The 24,218-nt window shown below is 38.9% G+C and overlaps 1 protein-coding gene across 1 annotated transcript; it reads right to left on the bottom strand.

The window, feature by feature from the left end:
• Window positions 1-6,639: 6,639 nt before the first annotated feature.
• LOC137715569 (uncharacterized) lies at window positions 6,640-23,282 on the bottom strand. The gene is made up of 5 exons (XM_068454942.1): window positions 22,840-23,282; window positions 16,532-16,894; window positions 13,866-13,941; window positions 13,635-13,706; window positions 6,640-6,957 (listed from the first exon to the last, which is right to left on the bottom strand). Exons 1-5 carry the CDS (start codon window positions 23,280-23,282, stop codon window positions 6,640-6,642), a joined length of 1,272 nt encoding a protein of 423 aa, XP_068311043.1.
• Between the last annotated feature and the right edge of the window lie 936 nt (window positions 23,283-24,218).

Raw genomic sequence — 24,218 nt, forward strand, 5'->3', positions numbered from 1 at the left:
GGTAACTTTGGATGCGGTCCCTATTTATCAACGTTTTTTGATTGAAACCTTGTTGGTTTTCGGTTTTTGATTGAAGTCCATGAAATTAATGCAATAATGCCTTTCTATGTAGGTTATTATAAATTTTAAATTAAAATTTGATATGTGTAGTTATTTATATTAATGAGATTTTAAATAAAATCCATAATTTGTTGAAAATATTTAAAAAAAATATACTTAAACAAAACCCATGATTTGTCATTACTTGTATTAATGACATTTTACTTATGAAAAATTGGTAATTTTTATACGATACATTTTACATACAAAAAGTTGGTACATTTTATACAAAATAAAGGTGATACATTTTACATAATGGGTACATTTTATATATATAAAAAAAAACAATGGGTACATTTTACACAAAAAAGAGATGGTACTTACAAAAAAAAATGGGTACATTTTACATATAACAAAATGGTACATTTTTAAAGACAAATGGTACATTATTAATAAATTATGGGTACAAATAAAAGGTCAAAAAATATGAGTACAAATAAAAGTTTGAAAAATATGGACACAAAAAGAAATTAATATATGGGTACAAACTAAAACTGAATAGAAAATTGGCACAATTTAAAAAAAGGGTACAAAATAAAAATAAAAATATATGATACAAAATTTAGCCATAAATATAAATATATCAAATGTAACATTTCTAACACTAAATGAATAATTTATAAATAAAATTTAATTATCTTGATATGTAAAATATTTTATTATTGAAATAATTAATGATGTTTATTAAAACCAAGGGCCTTGATTAAAAATTAAAAAAAGAATTCAATTTAAGAAGTTGAAAAAAGAGGGATGAAAACCTAATTTCTCCTTCCTTTAATTTTTGTAATTATATTTCATTATATTACATTTAATTTCATAAATTAATTTCCTTTAATTTTTGTAATTATATTTTCTAGGTACGCCAAGTGGAGGAATTGTATATGGAAGGCAACTTGAAACCCTTTTAGCATCAAGGTTGATGGGAAATTTGTAAAGGGTGGGTGTTATTTGAAGATCCACCTCAACATAGAGTAGCTCCTACGCCGATGTTCGGAACTGCCTCAGCTGTAGATATGGACATTGTTCTAAAAATCCTCGCCTAAGCACTAGATGGTTGGCCACCATCCCGAGTAATGCCTAGGAGTTTGAAAATTAAGAAGGGTGCCTTGACCTACTGAGGCGCCCGCCTAGACCGCCCAGACCCACCTAGACACCTGCCTGGGTTGCAACTTACTTACACAGATAATAGATAACTCTCATTTTGCATTTTATTTTTTCAATAAATTGTAAGATACTTGTTAAATACTTAAGGGAACACAATTTATATACTTGTTCCCATGTTTTCATTATGTTATAATATATATATCATTCAATTTTGTAGTTTATGATGAAATAATATATATCTTAAGTATAAACAAACACTTATTTATATGAAATACAATATATTTAATTAAATCCACCTAGACCCACCTAACCGCCTAGGTACTAGGCCCTAGCCCGCAGCTCGATTAGTGCCCATCGTCTTTTAGAATCTTGGATATGGATGAAGATGGATCTCCTACCATTCAACAAACAAGGGTAGAAAATCTGTCATCGGATGAAAGTTCCATACCTAGGGCTATGGGATGAAACAAGGCCCGAAGGTTGAAGGAAAAGGGCAACGCAAATGATGATTGCGCCACTCAACAAGAAGTGGCGGCCTCATTATGATTAATGGCCGAGCAAAATGCCATTGTCGCGGAAGAAAGGAACCATAAGCATGAAGAATGGGCCAAACAAATACAAGAAGAGATGGATGATAAGAATATGGAAAGGAACACGTCGAATTACACTCCAATGAGGAAGACTTATTTTGATTGGAAAAAAAGAGATATTATGATCTGGCAGCAATTGTTTACCTCTGACTATACTCCTACAATGGTGGATGATGAAGATGATGTTAATTATGGATATTAAATTTAAGTTGTTGTAATTTTTAAATTTAAGTTAATGTTGTTTTTGAATTTAATTTGTAGTTTTTAAATTTAAATTGTAGTTTTTAAATTTAAGTTGCTGTTGTTTTGAAATTTAAGTTGTTGCAGTTTTTAAATTCAAATAATAAATTATGTTTGGCCCTATGACTCTCTGTTGGAGACGGTTTTTTGTGTCAGGGCCAAAACAAGCCTTATTGCCCTTTGGCCCTTGGTTGGAGATGGAGGCAAATATGGCCCTATAATGTTCATTAAAATATTAATATCTTGGAGGACCAAAGGGCAAACGAGCCCTCTGGTCAGTCTTCGGTTGGAGATGGCCTAATATCATTAGAAGTGATGGCAGAGACTCAAAAGTGAAAGTAATAAGACTATCCCCAACCAAAGGCTGGCTAGAGAGCTCGTTTTAGCCCTCTGGCCCCCCAAGATATTAATATTTTAAGGAACAGTATAGGGCCATATTTGCCTCCATCTCCAACCGAGGGCCAAAGGGCCATAGGGCTCGTTTTAGCCCTGTCACAAAAACGTTCTCCAACTGTGGGCCAAAGGGCCATAGTGCCAAACATAATTTATTATTTAAATTTAAAAACAACAACAACTTAAATTTAAAAACTACAACTTATATTTAAAAACTACAGCTTAAATTTAAAAACTACAAATTAAATTTAAAAACAACATTAACTTAAATTTTTTAAATTCATAAAAAAGAAATTTGGCCCAAAAAAAAAAAATAATTGAATCCAACGGTATCTAGCTGTTGAATTTGAAAATTTGGCCTAGCATTCCTATTGGTTATATTCGACAGAAATGCTCAAATTTCTGGCCCAGCCGGGGCCTGGCTAGTTAGCTCATTTAGACCAGCTAGTTGCCCATTTGGCCATTTTTTGTCTAGTGGGGCCCACGTGCCCTTTGGCCTAGCTCTCGGTTGGAGACAGTTTTGGGCATTTTTGGGCCATCTGGCCCTCTTGACCATTCGGTTGAAGATGGTCTAATTTACGGCTATATAGTGTAGGACACTCATGGTTTAACAATCAACATTGGTAGTACTATAACAAACATATCATTCTAGAACATCACGATTATTATGCCACGTGGAATAATAAATTTTGACAATTTGTAGACATTGAAATTTCAGTGAAATAAATGTTGACCAATGTATTAAAATTACACACTTATTTCACCTACATCACACAGTTACTTCACCTACCAACTCCATTTATTTCACCTACAACATCCACTCACTTCACCAAAAAACGGATGGTGGTGGTTCACTCTCTTAGCCTATAAATAGCCTTCTCCATCAAGAGGAAAGGGGAGGAATTTACATACACACCAAAACCTTGAAGCTTTTAAACTCTAAGGCTCTCAAGCAAATCCCGAAGGATCAGTAAAACCCTCTTCATTCTTCGTCAAATCCCCCTTCAAGACCAAGCCCCGACGGCCCTTGAAGAAACTTCCCTCAACCTTTGAGATCAAGCCCTGATGGCCCTTGAAGAAACTATTCATCGTTCATCATCTGTTCATCCTAAGATCAAGCCCCGACGGCTCTTTGGATTAACAACAAATCAACAAACCCATACACCCATTCTTCAAGATCAAGCCCAACGGCCCTTGAAGACCCATTGATCAACTGTTCATGCCTAGATCAAGCTCCGACGACCTTTTGGATCAACAACTCATCCACAAACCTACACCCTATGAAGATAGAATCAGAAGATCAAATTACAAAGAGATTTAACCCCAAAATCATTAATACAAAAATATATTTTGTACAGGTGTTCTTGTTTCAAGAAAATTCGTGTTTACACAATTACTATGTAATTTTATTAAAACAAAGAGTATTGGTACCCTTTCTTATGTAAAGGGTACCGTAGAATCGCGTTTATAGATAAGTTACAGGAATGTGATAATAAGTAGTCTCCTTTCTCTTCCTCTACAAACAGAAACCCTAACTCCGCAAAATTCTTAGCAACTGGTCCCTTACTTTGGCTCAGGGGTGGCGGCAACCTCTCCCCCCTTCCTCTAGGGCCTCCCCTCTTCCTAACCTTTCACCTTCCTAGCCTCTCCACTCCCCAGCTTCCATCCCCCTTCCCTCGACCACTCCTCAGCGACCTTCCCTTTGTTTTTCCCTTTTCTCTCTGATCCTTGGTGTTGCGCAACACCTTTTCACCCCCACCATTTTGTAGGTAACAAATTTTCGTGGCTTCAAGTAGCCACCATCCAAAACTCAAGAACTATTGCCTTGCAGGGCCTATTCCCTTGATTTGGGGCAAGATTTGCAGGTTTGGGTTGATGTATTAATTGGTTGTTGGTGGGTCGAATTCTCGCTTATAAGCGATATATGATTTCGATTTGACCCCGCTTATGAGCAATGATTTTGATGTGGCCTCGTTTTTTAGTGATGATTTGATATGACCTTGCTTGGCTTTGCTGTAATATGCTTGTCAAAATTTATGCAGTAATCAAGTTTTGGCTTTTGCCTATTGTGCGGCTAATTCAATTCGACATATGTGTTTTTATCGATTTCTGAATTGAATTAATATGTACTAAAACTAATTATCAAGAGCATGTAAATATATTTTGGCTCATATTAAAAATTCAATTTGACAGTTTTGATTGCACCATATATGTAATAAGATTTTGGGGTTTGCCGTTATATGAGTAATTGGGTTTGGAATGGTTGATTCATGTTGATATAATCATCTTTGATATTGGAATTATTGTATAGCAATGGCACCAACTTTGAATAACATACATTGACAACTCTTTTCCATCGGATTGGTTTCATAGATTGACATTTTGAATTAATATTTCGTGTAGCCCGTGAATAATCATTTTTCATATGTGAATATTTCGTCATTGTTACTAATTAATAACGATGGCATATAATTATAAGGACTTATGGGATTAAGGTTTCAACCAACTGCATAAAATAATTGAGATGTATTAGGTTCGATTTTCACCAAAAACGAATTTGAACCACATTATTGCTACCCATTGTGAGGCTAAGCCACATGTTCTCTCTTAGTGTAAATAATATCGCTTGTTCAAAAAAAAAAAAAAATATTGAGATGGATTATGTATTGGATGGTGTACTGGTATGTGAGTTTTCAAATTGCATTTGATTTGATCATTATCATTCGACCTTATTGTGGCTTCTACCATTGACACAATTTGTGGAGAACTGAAATCTATATAACACTATCCGTACAGATACTTGTCAATTTTTTTAGGCCGTACTTTAATTTATATTGATGCATGTATACAAGAAATATATGAATAGATTTGTGTGTGCGTAAACCTACAGATACTTCTATTTTTTAGGCCGTACTTTAATTTATATTGATGCATGTATACAAGAAATGTATGAATAGACTTGTGTGTGCGTAAACCTACAGATACTTGTCTATTTTTTAGGCGGTACTTTAATTTATATTGATGCATGTATACAAGAAATGTATGAATAGACTTGTGTGCGCGTAAACCTTGTATGGAATGATATAGATTGTTGGGATGTAACCTTAATGGAAGCATGCATGATAGTGTTGACATGGAATTAAAGTATGAGGAATTTTAGTTTGGGTTACAGTCGATTTAATTATGTTATCATAGGATTAATTGACATATTATCGTTTATGATCTGTTTTATTGTATTGTGAAAATCATGGAGTTCAAGGTCTTGTCTTATGTATTGGGTTTTATGATTGTTAGGGCTGAAAAATTTCACCCTAAGCCCAAAGCCAATTGTAACATCTCACATCGACCAATGGAGAGGAGGTGATGTGCCTTATATGTACATGCCCACCTCCATATAGCACGATGCCTTTTGGGGACTGACTAGCTTCGGATTCCATCGGAACTCCGAAGTTAAGTGAGTTCGGACGAGAGCATTCCTAGGATGGGTGATCCACTGGGAAGTTCTTATGTGAGTTCCCAAAAACAAAACCATGAGGGCATGGCCCAAAGTGGACAATATCGTGCTATGGCGAAGCTGGCTTTGGATGTGACAGAGTGGTATCAGAACCACTCTGCCGTGTGGTGCAAGTGTGCTGACGAAAACATCGGGCCCCTAAGGGGGGTGGATTGTAACATCCCACATCGACCAACGGATAGGAGGTGATGTGCCTTATATGTACATGTCCACCTCCATATAACACGAGGCCTTTTGGGGACTCACTAGTTTTAGATTCCATCGGAACTCCAAAGTTAAGCAAGTTCGGGTGAGAGCATTCCTAGGATGGGTGATTCAGGAACAACGAGGAAGGAAAGGACAAACTAGGGTAAGAATGCACCATGCAGGGCAAGATTTCTTTTACCCCGTTTGGTATTACTTTTTTTACCAACAATTGCTTCACTTTAAAGTTTAGTAATAAAAAAGTTTTTGACAAAAATGAAATATCATTCTTATTTTCAAAGTAATGCCCTCCAAACAATAGCTTTTAAAAGCAGCATGAGGGAGCTTTTAAAAGTTGCTTTAATAAAAAGCAAAGTTGAGTCTTTAATGAATATTTTCAATTCCTGTAATACCCTCATTAATTTTCAATCCATTTTCAATCCTAATTAATTTAACCTTTCACACTGATTTTACCTCTTAGAGAACAAAGTGACCATCACTTACCATTACAAACACTCACCTTACACCACCACTTCCATAACAGCCATCACAACAGCTACGACCACCATTGTCACCACTATTGTTGCCACCGCCACTGTCCCCATCACCACCATAACCATAGTAGCCGCCACAACCACAATCAACAATATTGCCGTTGTCGCATGCCTCTACCACCATTGTTACCTTTACACACCAATCACCACACTGCACTATTGGCACTACCAACATACCTCCACTTTTGTTGGTGCCATCATCACTACCACCTCCATCACCACTACCACCACCATCACCATAACCACCACCACCGCCACCACCAACATCATCACCACTGCCCTGTCAACCATCCCTACAACCATGTCCATTTTTGTCAGTATATACATTTATATCATTTCTACAATACAATTTACAAAACCCTTTTATACTGCTTTTCATATTCATAACACTTTTAAAAATACAGTTTATTCAACACTTAACTATTTTATGTCACAGTTGATTATTATTAAACCACAACATAAACATATATATATATATATATATATATTTTTTTTTTAAGCGCAGCTCCCAAACTGGCCCTTAGTCTTTATAAAACCACAAGGGGGCGTTTGTTGCGCCGGACTATCTCGGACTGGATTAGCTTCAAGGACTAAGCTGGACTGGCTTAGATTAGACTAAACTGGACTAACTTAGTGAAGCGTTTGGTGCAGTATTGGACTAAGAAGCTAGATAATAACAAATTCTAATATTATTTTATTTAATATATAAATTATTAATATTTTATTATGATCTTATCTTTTTCTTCATCTTTTCCTACCATTTCCGTCCCACTCTTTTCCTCTTCTCTCATCGTCCCACCTTCTCCCTCTTTTTTTCCTCTCAGACCTCTCAATTCATGTCTCTTTCTCATTCCTGGTCAAACTCCTTATTGATTCCAGTCTCTATTTCTCTGTCCTCCCTCCCTCTCTAGCTATGAGTTGTTCGAACGGAACCTCACGGCTCCAATTTTCTCGACGAGTTGCAGGTTTTCCGATGCGTTTTTTGGCCAACCCTCATTAAATTGGATGAAGTTATCACCGCCAAAAAATTCATCACCATCCCTGGACCGAGATCTTAGCTTTGCATGCTCGAATTTGTCATGGATTTGAAGAAGCCCAAACAGGCCGAGACTTCTAGGCCATTTTCCGGCCACATTCGACCACATTTTGGCCTCGATTCAAGTAAAATAGTAATCTTGTCACTCCCAGCTTCAATTTGGTATATTTTATATGAAAGTTGGTTGTGAAATGGATCTGAAAGAGAGTCGGGAAGTTAATGATTGATCTAGATGACCGGCGATGACGAGGAGTATGTCGAGAGTGGTCGTTGAGCATGACAAGGACGAGAAATAGAGGATAGTCTTAGCTAGTCCCATGGTTATTGGGGGGTCTCACTAAGACCTCTTAGTGAAGGGTTTTGTCCATGCTAGTCCCCTTTAGTCTCATTAATGTTAGTCCCAGCATGGAACAAACACAGTATTGGACTAATAGCTAGTCCAGTCCAGTCCAGTCCGAGTTAGTGAGGGCAAACAAACGCCCCCCAAAAGTATTAAAAATCCTAGATTAGCCATCATTAAATCATGTAAGAAAGCACATACTCTCTCTCACACTACAAAAACAAAATATGAAACTAATACGATGGAAAATTGTGAATTTTCAACGAGTTATTCATAGGGTAAACCTCTCTCTATGTATTCTCATGAACGATTCCAGTCCTTATTGTATCAACAAAAAACACCTATCTTATGCAATATGATCATTTTCTTCTATTAGATATTAGTCACAATATATGCATGCTTGTATTAGATATTAGTCACTAAATATGTAATATGTGTTGCAATCCTACTGGATTAGGAATGTGTTTGGACCCGATTTTACACTATCGGCCCGAGTAATCGAGACCGTTGAATGACAAAGTGGTTGAAATAATTTTCAATTATTATCAAGAATTAATGTTGTGATTTTAATCATCATATTATCTCTTAATAATATATTAAATTATTTAAACTTAATATTTGTCTAAATCCCCATTGATTTGAACATATGGGATATTGGGATACGCACGGCAATAAAGCAGGCAAGGATGGGATTATGCATGCATACAACTACAAATGGATGAATGTATGTGTGAGTTAATGCGACAGGATGATAGGCCTGGTGATGTGACAAGCCTAGGTGTTGTCTTTGTTTTTTTTGAAAAGTCATGGATAATCATAAATGACCCTGAGATTTTGTCAGATGGGTTTTGGTAGAGAATGGTCTCTTAAAGTGATCAGGGTGTGTTGCAGATAAAATGTAATTTAGTATGCATGCACGATTGCACCTGGACTAACATGGTGGAAAAAGAGAAGTTTCAGTTGGAATGCGATGCTTTCATTTGGTGAGGTCACGTATGTAGAGATATATATTTATTTTTTCAAGGAAAATTAGGAGATAGCCTTTATCATATCTTAGAGATACTTGACAGCCAAGATGATTAGACACCAATTCTGAAGTGATGTTCGACAAAGTTTGAGTTGCAAAGGGACTCTACACGATTATCTAGCCGTGCCAAGCAAGCACGTCAGTCCTATAAATACAGATGCAATGGCAACGGAAAAAGGGCCTCCAATTCAACACATAACTGCCCCGCGGAAAACCTCTCAAACCTTTTGAGATTTTTTATTTTCTTTTTCGGCCGACACATCTTCAGTTTGGATAAACAACGCTGTGAAGGCAACTGGCGAACACCTTCAGTTTGGATAAACAGCACTGTTGTCGTAGAATCAGCCGACCAATGAGCACCTTCAGTTTGGATAAACAGCACTGCGTTGAGGCCGACTGGTTACCTATCCAAGTCTTGGTCGAAAAGGGTTTTCGAATCCTTATTGGCAGAGGTCATCTCATTAGCATTCTCGGCGAAATGAGGTGTTACAAGTTACTACATTCAGCACATTGAAAGTCGAATTTGATATTGAACTTCGTAGAACTAGTAGCCTTGTCTTCAGGCTCGAGAGTCCAAAGGTTGAGATTTGTTCCTTCCTCGGCCACAATCGCAAGATAAAGAAGTCAGCAACATGCTCAACGCAACATTAACAAATTTTACTCCTTAACCGAGCTCGGCCGACAAGTTGGCACCCCCCACATTCAACCAAGGACGTAGTTAGCTTATTAGTTACTCGGCCTGCGCGCCTCGTAGGTTTTGTAATTTTTAGGGTCAAAAGAATGTGATTGTGTAAATCCTAGTGTATCTAGGATATCTTTGTACATTCCTTTTAGTACTTTAATTCCTATTAGAGTTGTAATCCTAATATAGTAAGTATTTAATCTTCCCTACTGCTATAAATAAAGGCACAATGGGGTGATATAACACACAACTCAGAATTACATCTCTCTCTTCTCTCCCTGTTGCCGCTGGCCCCTCTCCCTCTCTGTCACAAATACAGTTTAGTCAAATAGGCCTACAACATGTTATCAACACACTCTTGCCAGAAGCTAAGGAAATGAAGGATCGCAGAGAAGGCTTTCTTCTACAAAATCAAAGGTTTTCAATTATTTTCTGCCAATCAGGTTCTTATAAAATAAATTAAGATATTTGAAAAAACCTTGAAGCATGAAAACATTCCCCATGATGCATGAACCCCCTATATTTATATTTTCTTTCAATTACATAATATATATATATATATATATATTGTATACGTGTTCATATATTTTGTCAATATATATACTTGTTTATGCAATACGCAATTATGCTATGCATAATTTATGAGTCAAAGCATCAAAATTAATTTAGAAGCAATTAGGGCTTTTAACCCTAGAATTTGAAAAAAAAAATGGGATCCACTACTGAACCACCGCGTTTGCCAACAGCCTAGCCGCGTGCAGAAAACTCTTGGAACGGTGTCATTCTCGACACCTTGGACTGATCATAACAATTTTTTGAGCTTGTTGCCATTAAAGTGCAACCAGGCCTAGGCCTAGGCCTAGGTTGAATTGCAAACGAACTTGAAGTCCCGGCCCACAACAGCATGCCTGAAGCTTGCTGGGCTTGTTCCCTTAACCCAGCTTGTAATACCCAGAAAAACAAATTGAAATATATAAATCAATTATTTATGTTTATGAATATGTGGAGAAAAATAAAAAATAAATCGATTTATGGTTATGAAAATTTAATTGAAAATTTTTAAAGTGTTGTTTCCGAAAAATTATAGTTTATGTTGTAAAATTTATCGATAAGTGGAAAAGATGAAATTTCCCCTAGTTGGCTTAACGTAATTATACAAGGACGTCTTTTATCCTCATATATTTTATTGTATTTCTTGGCATATTTGGATAGAGCTCAGTCTCACGAGTGCATAGGCAAAAATTGTTCGCGAAATGGAGTTACAATGAAGGAGTTATTAATGATCAAAGTTGAGGGCAAAATGGTCATTTGACCATAATCTAGAAGCCTCCAGATTTTCTGGAGCAATGAGGTGTGCCACGTGTGTGGCTAGGAGGAAAGAAAAAGAAGAGAAAGAAGAGAGATGGACGGTTATGATGAAGAGAAATGAGAGAAAGGAGGAAAAGAAAGGAAGGAACAGGCCCAATCAGAAAAAAGAGGAGGGAGAGAAATGAGGGGGGAGAGAAACACAAAACCAGGCCCTTTTCTCTAGACTTGTTTTAAGGGTGATCGGGTCATTCGACCCTAGCCTGTTTCTTGACCAGGTCGTATCTTTCCCATTCGACGTCTATTCGAGGTGATTTTGGTGTCCATGGAAAGCTCTCGGTGAGCCCAACATCCTTATGGTATTATATTTCTCAAATTTTAACTCAATTTTACAAACCAAAGCCTTAAAGTCCCCAGTTTTTTTATGGTTTTCCCCTTTTTCGGTGATTTCGACAACGATTACCATTGATCACCACCACCAATGGACTCCCCTCAACCTCAAGAAGAAAGTCTATGCATTGGTTGGGGGCATCAGAGCTGTTTTGGAGACAAATCAAGAACACCCAAAATCAAGGGTTTTCGACGGTTTGAGGGTGATTTGAGGTGTTTCCTGACTGAATTGGACTTCGGCCCAGGTATGAAAGTTGTTCATCTCATTGAGGTCTACTGGCCTGTAAAATATGGTAATTTTTAGTGTTGGTTGGAATTTGGGGTTTCTGTTCACTAGAAACTGCCACCAGCTGAATTGGACTTCGGCCCAGGTATGAAAGTTGTTCATATCATTGAGGTCTACTTGCCTGTAAAATATGGTAATTTTTAGTGTTGGTCGGAATTTAGGGTTTCTGTTCATTAGAAACTGCCACCGGCGGCGGTGCGTGGCCAGTGAGTCAATGCTACTTTTTATGTGAATTTTGATATTTCAATTGCGTATTCGGTATCCGTTTGATGTGTTTCGATTATTAACACGAATGTTGGATATTTCGGTTAATAGAATACTTTCAGAAATGAATTTAAAGGAAATTGTGAACTATGAAAGGCTTGATCCCGGTCAATGGTACGTAGGCAATTTAATAGGGGTTAGATGCAACCTTAAATAATCGAGTTTTGACCTTTTTTTTGGAATTTGAGTGAAGAGAAGAAATTGGCGATAAATAAAAAAAATTATAAACGTATGTTTTTGATAAAATGATTTTGGTTGTAGATTATGTGAGTAATTATTGAATGTTAAATTAAGAATAGTGTTTAAAGGTAGTAAATTAAACAAGAGTTTAATTGGGCCTATCATCGGAATTATTTCCCGAAAATAAATATTTCGGGGGCGGGGCGTTACACACCCCACCTTCAGCAAGCTTTGCTTACTGGGCTTGCCAACAGTCTTAACCCTTGATCACCGTAAGTTAGCCCAGGTAGGTAGGCTTGCCTAGACCAACCCAAAATCAAAACCAACTTTTTCTGGACTTCGCGTGCATCTACACCCCAAGTCAACCCATGCTGGGCCTATGCACCCGTGCCATTTTTGGCCCAAAAGCCAACAATTTTGCTGATGGGCTTATCCCAGACATGCGGTTCGTGGCCTGTAGCCATGTTTGGGCTGCTCTGCGGCCACCCGAGGCCCAATTTGCCCTTTAGGGCTTTGCCCTACTCACAGTACCCCGTGCCCACTGCAATTGGGCTATGATTTTTCGAATCTAATGATATTTTTTGCATTCTCTATAATTTTAACCCGAATGTTATAATTATTTTTGCTTCTACGATCGACCTCGAATGGTCCCGATCTATTGAATTAATTAAAGTGACCATCAGTACATTAATCTAACAATTAATCTAAAATTATTGGCTTGAAGCTCACTTTTTGGCAATTAATGATTCAATAAATTATTTCGTTTCCTTGAACCGTTGACTATCTTTCGTCGTCCCGAAACACTCACACTTGGGTTCCTGAAGCAATCCCCAAATCCACTACACTTTAAGGACTCACAACACCTAAAGCCATTCCATTGGAGGCTATGTGTGAAGCATGACCTATTGTGAGCAAGGTTTTATCTTAAGCTATGGATAATATTGTGTTAGCCCCACTATGTACAATAATCCAGCATTGTACGAGCTCATATATTTACTCTTACAATAAATTCAATTAACCACAGCATGTGGTTTTGTTAAAGTACTTTTTGTGACAAAAAAAATACCAAATTTGCTTTCTTTAGTTGGATTCTTTAAAAGTTGTACTAGCCCCAGTTTAAGGGTCTTAAATAAACAATTGAGCCTTTAAAAGTTGTGTTGGCTTTAGTGAATGAATGATGATTGGACTCTCTAAAATTTGTGTTTCTTTTGTATATTGTATTCTATGTTCTTACAAGTACCCCTATATATGAACTGAACGTTCATAACTAAATCGAACATGTAGTTTCGAATTTAGTGCATTTGAAACCTGAAGTTTTCATTCAAAACTTACCACATGAAACCTGTAGCTTTCATGCTTAAATTAAACCAATACATGTCTATAGAACCTGAATATTCTACGATATATATCTATGGCTTTCCATATGACTAATCATGTTTTATTGTACCCTCTGTTTAGGGACATGTCGAACTTGAACAAGCTCGATTTCACCACTCTGGAAGTCACTGGAAGAAACTACCTAAAGTGGGTTCAAGACATGAAACTTTATCTTACTGCAAAGAGTCTTAGAGCTACTGTCGAGGAACCAATCGACTATGAACTCGTCGACAAAGCTTAAAAAGCTACTTCTATAATCTTCATTCGTAGACACATCCATGATGCACTACAGACGGAGTACCTCGCATAGGAGGATCCACATACCCTTTGGCTCGCTCTGGCCGATCACTTTGATCACCAGAAAGACATTTACTTGCCTGAAACAAGACACGACTGGTATCATTTACGCTTCCAAGACTTTTAAGTCTATGAATGAATACAACTATGAAGTTTGTAGAATCCGATCATACTTAAGTTCTGTAATGAGGACTTAACCGAATAGGATCTCCTGAAGAAGACCTATTCAACCTTCAATGCCACCAATATTGTCATGCAGCAACAATATAGGGCACATAAGTTCATCAAATTTTTGGATTTGATATCTGTTTTACTTCTTGCTAAAAAACAGAACCAGCTTTTGATCATAAATCTTTAAGCTCGACCCACTGGCTTGAACGTTGCACCTGAAACACATGCGATCAATTCTAGCAGCCATAACCGACGGAAACCTCGTTGTGGCCGTGGAAAAGGGCAGCAAGCCCCACCATGGGCCCAAGGTCAACAAAACAAAGGCTCACCCAAAGGAGGAAATTTGACCCAGAAGTGCCAACCATTTGCCCCTAAGGCCCCAAACTTCAAGAACAAGGGAAAAGCTACAATTTAATCAGTTTCCACTGAACTAGACATGTGCTATCACTGTGGATCAAACGATCATTGATGATGCATATGTCGAGCTACCCTCGAGGCTATCGCCAAGTATCATTCACATTGTGAGTGTAACTTTGCGCTTGTAGAACTTCCTAAAGATACTACTACAACTCTGGAGGTTTCAGATTTTTAGGAAGCATCAGCTCCCATGGAAGAATAAAGTTTTATTTTCCTAAGACATGTTAGGGCGTTTTTACACCCCTAATGGCCCAACCCACTAAGAGTGGCCAAACCCTCCCTAAATTTTAGAAGCTCGTCCAAGTAATCGGTATGCGTAAATTAACTAAGTTGAATTGCTTGTAGTTCTTTTATTTGGAAGTTATGTCTAACTCAGGGAGAGTATCCAGAAGCATACTCACTTGATCTTAATGTATTCTTTTTCCTATGATTAGGAGCATTTTCCCACTGGTTTTTGCTACCTAACGAGGTTTTGATGAGGCATCCATCCTGGGATGATCATACTCTGTTGAGTTCACTACTTTCGTCATGTTTGACGTTTGTTTTAGACATTATGCATACTTCTCACTTTTCTCCTTAGTCTATGGATTTTTCCCCTGCCCTGGGTTTTACCATAGCGAGGTTTTGTGAGTTTTACTACCCATGCATACCTTCTTTTAAATTTGAGACTCGCATTCACCCGTTGTGCCAACGACTTCATTAACTGTTCTACCTTATCTGCTGAAGATTTGATGCGATGTTTTGTTTGAGTATTTACACACTCAAGGGGGAGTGTTGCAATTTTATTGGATTAGAAATGTGATTGTGTAAATCCTAGTGTATCTAGGAGTATCTTTGTATATGCCCTTACATAGTTTAAGTCCTATTAGAGTTGTAATCCTAATAGGGTAAGGATTTAACCTACTTTACTACTATAAATAAAGGCACAATGGGGTGATACAACACACACCTTAGAATTACATCTCTCTCTTCTCTCTCTGTTGCCACTAGCCCAATCTCCTTTTCTATCCCAAATACAGTTCAGTCAAATAGGCATACAACAATATGATGATTTTCTTGTATTAGATATAAAATAGCGATATGCTATAATATTTAACTAGAGAAAAACTTGGCTTCCATCACATGATAAGAAAAATAGATACAAGAGAACACACCACGAAAAATAGCTAGCTAAAGAATCTCTTCTAAGTCACTAGGTCACCCCTTGTTCTCTTTAATACATGATTGTATTTGATCTATATGTTTGATTACCAATGCTGATTCCTAGAGATTGCTAGAAATCTAGTCTGAAGACAAATTCAACTAGTCAGGAGTAGCAAAATTCCTCCACATCTTGTCGTCACTTTAATTGTCTTTGAACTCCTTTAAAATTCTAAGATACAAATATGGCTGACATGCGCGCGCGCACACATACATGTACATACATACATACATACATATTTATATATAACTGTACAAAAGCCAGTGGTTCATACTACTATACAATGATGTCAATTACCAATACGATCTAATAAAGTCAGGGAGATCGGCTTCCATACACGCGTTTTTTTTTTTTTTTTTTTTCCAAAAGCACTTTTACAAAAAAGTTTACCAAACACTTTGCTGCTTTATTTCACAACCGCTTATTCTCACAGCAGCTTTTTTTCAAAGCACAGCAATACCAAACCAGCCCTAAATCAAACGTGATCACGTTTTAACCAAGAGCTACGCACCTCTTTAATAAGTGGGGGAGGACAAACTAGAAAATGAATGCACCATGTAGAGCAAGCTTTCTTAGGCCCCGTTTGGTATTACTTTTTTTACCAACAATTGTTTCACTTTAAAGTTGAGCGACAAAAATGATATATCCTACTTATTTTAAAAGCAATACCTTGCAGACGGTAGTTTTTAAAAGCAGCATGTGGGAGCTTTTAAAAGTTGCTTTAATAAAAAACGGAGTTGAGTCTTTAATGAATATTTTCAATTCCTGTAATACCCTAATTAATTTTCAATCCATGTGATAACCTAATTAGTTTAACCTTCCATCCTCATTTTATCTCTTAGAGAACAAAGTGACCACCAATTACCACTACAAACACTCACCTTACACCACCACTGTCAGTACCACAATTATTGTTGCTATCACCACCTCCTCCACAACAACCATCACAACCGCTACGACCATCATTGCCACCACTATCGTTGACACCACCACCGCCTCCATTACCACCATAACCATAGTAGCCGCCACAACGACAATCACCAATATTGTCGCTGCCGCGTGCCTTTACCACTATTGTTACCTCTACACACCAATCACCCCACCGCACTATTGGCACTACCAGCATTCCTCCACTTTTGTCGTCGCCATCACCACTACCACAACCACCACCACCACCACCACTACCCTCGCCACCATCCCCACGACCATGTCCAATTTTGTCAGTATATACATTTATATTAGTTCTACATTATAATTTACCAAACCCTTTTATACTGCTTTTTATATTCATAACACTTTTAAGAATACAGTTTATCCAAGACTTTTATGTCACAGTTGATTATTATTAAACTACAACAAAAGTAGTTTTTTTTTAAAAGCGCAACTCCCAAACTGGCCCTTAGTCCTTATAAAACCACAAAAGTATTAAAAATCCTAGATTAGCCATCATTAAATCATGTAAGAAAGCACAGGCTCTCTCTCACACTACAAAAACAAAATATGAAATTGATAAAATAGAAAATTGTGCATTTTCAACGAGTTATTCATAGGGTGAACCTTTCTCTATGTATTCTCATGAATGATTCCAGTCCTTATTGTATCAACAGAAGACACCTATCTTATGCAATATGATGATTTTTTTTTATAGATATTAGTCACAATATATGCACACTTGTATTAGATATATTAGTCATTAAATACGTAATATGATGATTTTCTTATATTAGATATAAAATAGCGATATGCTATAAAATTAAACTAGACAAAAACTTGGTTTCCATCATGATAAGAAAAATAGATACAAGAGAACATACCACCAAAAATAGCTAGAGAATCTCTTCTAAGTCACTAGGTCACCCTTGTTCTCTTTAATACATGATTTTATTTGGTCTATATGTTTGATTATCAATGTTGATTCCTAGAGATTGCTTGAAATCTAGTCTGAAGACAAATTCAACTAGTTAAAAGTAGCAAAATTCCTGAACATCTAGTCATTACTTTAATTGTCTTTGAACTCCTTTAAAATTCTAAAATACAAATATGGTTGACATGCATATACACACATATATATGTATATGTGTTTGTGTGTGTGTGTGTGTGTGTGTATATATTACCAACTATAACCTTAGTCAAATACAAGTTGTCGACCTTTTGATCGTTGGATTCATAGGAATGCTTCATTCCTAGTGGGAAAAACATCTCACTGAACAGTCTAGAAATGAAATTAAGCACGCAATAAAAAAATATGAAGATGGAACACCTATCTTTGATGAACACATTGGACAAAGAGTCCCAGATGCAGTCAATACCATACTATTTACCATCATAGAACAGTTCATAGGTACTCCTAGTAATGTCGCCTTTAGAATTCATGACCAACTTAGTAATTTAAGATATCCAACCCTAAGTGATTTTAGATGGTACAAAGATGTTTTTATGTCTAGAGTCATGCTTAGAGAAGATAGTAATCAGCCATTTTGGAAAGAAAAATTCATCAATGGATTACCAAACCTTTTTGCCTATAAATTAGGAATGTTTTAGTTAATGAAGAAGGTATCATACCATATCATACCCTTACTTATGGAAATATAATTAATATTTTCCAGAAGGAAGAATTGAAAATGTGTATCGATATGAAGATCTCAAAACAAGTTAATAAAGACAAATCAATAGCTAAATACGAATTAGGAACATTCTGTGAACAATATGGATTTCCTCCTATTGCTCCATCCAACAAAAAGAAAAAATCAGAAACTTATAATAGGTATACAAATAAGTACTCCAGTAGGAGATATCCCAAATATAGCAAATTTAAAAATAAGAATTTTGAAACAAATAAATTTTACTAGAAACCCAGGTCCAATAAGTGGAAGAGGAAACCTGACACACCCCGACCGAGATCAGGGCGTGCTGGCCGTCACACGAAGGTGACGTAGCCATGTGCGCGTGCGGAAGCTAATGAGAAGGTAATATAAAAGTATGAATAATTTAAAACTAACTAGCATACAAAGTACTAGTGTATGTGAGACACAATTTCAGAGCAAGTCTACAGCAGTCAAAAAGGAAAATGCGACATATATACACCCGAAGGTGACCCTACAATGGTGAGTGTGTCTGTATGTTGAAGAAGAAGAAGAGGAACTCGGGGAGAGAGAGAGAGAGACAGACAGACAGAGTGACAGAAAGTGAGGGAAAGAGGGAGGGAATCCCGGGAGAAAAAGAAAGGGTATGAGTGTGTGTGGTCCTACAACACCACACCACACAACACTAATGTGTAAACGAACAAATTAGGGGTAAAATCGTAATTTCCCATGTACGTTTTAATAATCCCGGGACGGGATGTTACAACCTACCCACCTTAATAGAATTTCGTCCCGAAATTCAAAATAACTAAATACACCCCTAATGGTCAAAGAACAATCTAGGATACAAATCCCTCATCCTATTTTCTGTCTCCCATGTCGCTTCTTCAACCGAGTGATTCCTCCACAAAACTTTCACCAAATTCACCGTTTTGTTCCTCAGAACCTTCTCTTTCCAATCTAAGATCGTTAACGGTTCCTCGTCGTACGTCAAATCTGGATTTATCTCTAATGGTTGAGGAGGTATCACATGCAACGGATCAGCAACATAATGTCGGAGCATAGACACGTGAAAAACGTTATGCACTTTAGCCAACTCCGGAGGCAACTCCAACCTGTAAGCTACCTCACCAACTCTTTCTGTGACTATGTACGGTCCAATGTACCTGGGACTTAATTTTCCCTTCTTTCCAAACCGCACAACACCTCTCCACGGTGAAAGCTTCAAAAATACCCAATCTCCGACCTCATACACTCTGTCCGTAGCATGTCGATCTGCTAAACTTTTCTGCCTGTCCTGAGCTGCTTTCAGGTTAGACCTAATTACCTGAACATTTTGAGTAGTCTCCTCGACAATCTCCGGACCTACTAAGACTCTTTCGCCAACCTCTGACCAACACAACGGAGTGCGACAAGATCTACCATACAAAGCTTCAAATGGCGCCATGCCAATGCTCGAATGGAAACTGTTGTTGTAAGCAAATTCCATCAAATCTAACCGCTGGTGCCAAGCATCACTGAACTGTAACACCGAAGCTCGCAACATATCTTCCAAGGTCTGAATAGTTCTCTCGGACTGTCCATCCGTCTGTGGATGATATGCCGTACTGTAAAGTAGTCTCGTACCCAAAGCTTCCTGAAAAGCTACCCAAAACTTCGATGTGAATCGTGGATCACGATCTGAGACAATACTTACAGGGACACCATGGTACTTCACAACCTTTGAGATAAACAATTCCGCTAACCGGCTCAAAGAGTACTTCTCTCTTACTGGAATAAAATGTGCCGACTTAGTGAGCCGATCAACGATCACCCAAATGCCGTCAAAGCCACTAGGTGTACGCGGCAACTTGTACACAAAATCCATAGTGATATTTTCCCATTTCCACTCTGGAACGGGAAACGGCTGCAACAATCCAAACAACTTCTTTCTTTCTGCTTTAACCTGCTGACAAACAGCACACCTGCTCACATACTCGGCTATCTCCCTTTTTATACCCGGCCAATAATAAAATGGTCGAATGGTATGATACATTTTGGTTGCCCCTGGGTGCATGGCATAAGCCGAGATATGTGCTTCATCAAGAATTTCCTTCCTCAAATCCGCATTACTAGGCACGAACATTCTACCCTCTAACATCAACATGCCATCCGAATCACGAACTCTGAGATCTCGCCTCCTTCCTTGATCTCGAGCTCGAATTAGTTCTTGAATCTGCTCATCAGCTACTTGAGCTTCAAGCACCCGATCAACCAAGATTGGCCTAACTTGAAAATTAGCAAGTAACGCCACTTCTTGATCTTCTGCTTCTAACCTTACTCCCGTAGCACGCAAGTCCACCAAAAGAGGAATACGACTAGCGTACAACGCATTAATACGGCCATGTGACTTCCTGCTAAGTGCATCGGCCACTACGTTCGCACGACCAGGGTGATAATCAATCGTGCAATCGTAATCGCTGAGCAACTCTAACCACCTCCGTTGACGAAGATTAAGTTCCTTCTGGGTAAAGAGATACTGAAGACTCTTGTGATCTGTGAAGATCCTACACTTCTCTCCGTAAAGATAATGTCTCCACAACTTTAACGCAAAGATGATAGCAGCCAACTCCAAATCATGTGTAGGGTAATTCATCTCATGGGGTTTCAACTGCCGCGAAGCATAAGCAATCACCCTACCATGTTGCATCAACACACATCCCAGACCATTCAAGGAAGCATCGCTATAAACCTCGAAATCACCACTATCGTCCGGGAGTGCCAAAACAGGTGCATGAGTGAGACAATGCTTCAATTGCTGGAAACTCTGCTCACACTTATCATTCCACTCAAACTTAACGTCTTTCCTTGTTAACCTCGTCAGTGGCAAGGCAATTACCGAAAAATCCTTAACGAATCTCCGATAATATCCCGCCAAACCAATGAAACTTCTCACCTCAGTAACGGTTCGTGGTTGCTCCCAACTCTCCACAGCTGCAACCTTCTGAGGATCAACCAGAATACCTTGAGCAGAAATGATGTGCCCCAAAAACGCGACTTGATCTAACCAGAATTGACACTTGCTAAACTTAGCATACAATTGGTGTTCTCTCAACCTCTTCAACACCAAAGTAAGATGTCGAACATGCTCCGCTTTGGACTTAGAATACACCAGAATATCGTCAATGAAGACAATAACAAATCTATCCAAGTAAGGCTGGAATACCCGGTTCATTAAATCCATAAAAGCTGCTGGTGCATTCGTCAACCCAAACGGCATAACCAGAAACTCGTAATGACCGTAACGAGTCCTGAACGCCGTCTTAGGAACATCATCCCTACTAATCTTCAGCTGATAATACCCAGACCTCAAGTCTATCTTAGAAACTACACAAGCACCTCTCAGCTGATCAAACAAATCGTCGATACGAGGCAATGGATAACGGTTTTTAATCGTCACCCGATTCAATTGCCTGTAGTCGATACACAGCCTCAAAGTCCCATCTTTCTTTTTCACAAACAACACTGGAGCGCCCCAAGGCGAAGTACTAGGCTGAATAAATCCCTTATCCACTAATTCCTGTAACTGCACTTTCAATTCCCTTAACTCAGCGGGAGCCATACGATAAGGAGTTAATGAAATAGGATTAGTACCTGGAAGCAACTCAACAGTGAACTCCACATCTCGATCTGGGGGTAAACCAGGTAAATCCTCAGGAAAAACATCAGGGAAGTGTCTAACCACTCTCACATCCTCAACTCTGTTAGGAACGACCTCATCTAACACTACATGAGCTAGATACCCCTGACAACCTTTAGACAACAACTTCTTCGCTCGCAAAGCCGAAATAACGCCGTGTCTTACCCCACTCTGCTCACCCACAAAAGTAACCTCAGGTAATCCAGGACGGTGAAACGTAAGTACTTTCCCGTAACAATCAATGTTGGCACGATAGAAGTGCAACCAATCTGTGCCCAAAATCACATCAAAATCGACAATATCTAACGGGATAAGATCAGCGGGCATAACAACACCCTCTACTATCACTGGACATCCTGGGTACATACAATCTACAACACATCTCTCTCCTCTAGGCATAGCGAATTCTAAATCGTACCCTAGAGGTGTGGGGCGAGGTTGCGTTACTTGAGCGAATGTATGAGAAATAACGGAATGTGTAGCTCCACAATCAATTAAGACTCTAGCAAAATAACCAAGAATGTTTAACGTACCCATAATCAAGTCCGGGTTGTTCTGAGCATCCTGCAGGGAAATATTGTGAATACGCCCCTGGCCCTGCTGTCGTCCGCCGCGACCTCTGCTCGCTTGAACACCGCGACCTGGAGCTCCACGCCCCTGACTGGGCTGACCCAACTGTCTCGAAGACCCTGCACTACTAGTGGCAATCTCACCCTGCTGATACTGTCCTCCTTGGTACCACTGAGAACCACCTACCGGAGCTGGAGGATACGGCATGTAGTTGCTGGGATACGGGGGATAACCACCTTGTGAATACGGGTCCTGGGGGTACTGATATTGTCCCGGAGCATAGGGAACAACATCACCCTGATAGTGATAGGCACCACCTCTACCTGCTTGACCATAATTACTCGGACCCTGGATTTGCCTAATCGGTGCAGGTGGCAGCATAAAGGTCTGCTGCGGCTTCTGCTGCTGACCCTGAGGACAATTCACAGCTATATGTCCCATCTGCCCACATGTGTAACAACCACCTCCGCCACGCCTGCACTCGCCGAAATGTCGGTTATTACACCTACGGCAAACTGGGGGTCGGTTTCGGCCACCATCACCTTGTCTCTGGCCTCGAGCACCTCCATAAAACCTACCTCCTCGTCCCTGTCCAGAGGTACTGAAACCACCACTAGATGAACTTGAACTAATACCACCCCTCTTGAAGTTTTGAGTCTGGCGAGGCCCAAACGACACTTGACCTTTCCCTTTGTCATCTTTCTTTTCATCACTGTCACTCGACATATTCTCTGAGTCCTCTATCCTCAATAGTATTTCATAGAAATCCTGGTAGGACTCACAGTGAGTAGTAGTCGCCATAGAACGCCATCTCTTCCTAGTGCCTAAGCGAAAACGACGAAGCATCTCCGCCGGATTCCCAGCGACATCAGGATAGTAACGAGACAAATCAGTGAACTTATGATAATACTCGTTAGCCGTCATCTTTCGCTGTTTCAACTCGGTGAATTCCTGTTTCTTACGATCAATATACTCAGGGGGTACAAACCTCCTTTGAAACACATCCTTGAAAACATTCCAATCAGTCCTCTGAGCTGGAGTCAACCTACGAAGCTCCTGTTCCCACCAGGCTGCAGACTCCATCTCCAGAAACCATGAGGTTGTCTCGACCCACCTCTCCATAGGAAGGTTCCCCTGGTTATGCAACACACGGAAAGTCTTCTCTATGTGTTCCAACCAACGCTCTGCGCCTTCGTGACCCTCACTACCTTTAAACTTATCCAACTTCAGATTATACATAGTCTCCAGAGGAGTCCTCTGGGGAGGGCGCATCACTGTCTGAAGGGCTGTAGCAATAACTTCCCCCAACTGAGTAAGATCGGGGAAACTAGACTCAGAAGAACGATGTGGTTCCCGACGAGGCAGCATGATTCTGACAGAAGACACCAACTATTAGAATACTCACAAAGACACAGGACTGCCAAACCTAGGCTCTGATACCAAGCTGACACACCCCGACCGAGATCAGGGCGTGCTGGCCGTCACACGAAGGTGACGTAGCCATGTGCGCGTGCAGAAGCTAATGAGAAGGTAATATAAAAGTATGAATAATTTAAAACTAACTAGCATACAAAGTACTAGTGTATGTGAGACACAATTTCAGAGCAAGTCTACAGCAGTCAAAAAGGAAAATGCGACATATATACACCCGAAGGTGACCCTACAATGGTGAGTGTGTCTGTATGTTGAAGAAGAAGAAGAGGAACTCGGGGAGAGAGAGAGAGAGAGACAGAGTGA

This window comes from Pyrus communis, chromosome 1 (assembly GCF_963583255.1).
Source record: "Pyrus communis chromosome 1, drPyrComm1.1, whole genome shotgun sequence".
Lineage (NCBI taxonomy): Eukaryota > Viridiplantae > Streptophyta > Magnoliopsida > Rosales > Rosaceae > Pyrus > Pyrus communis.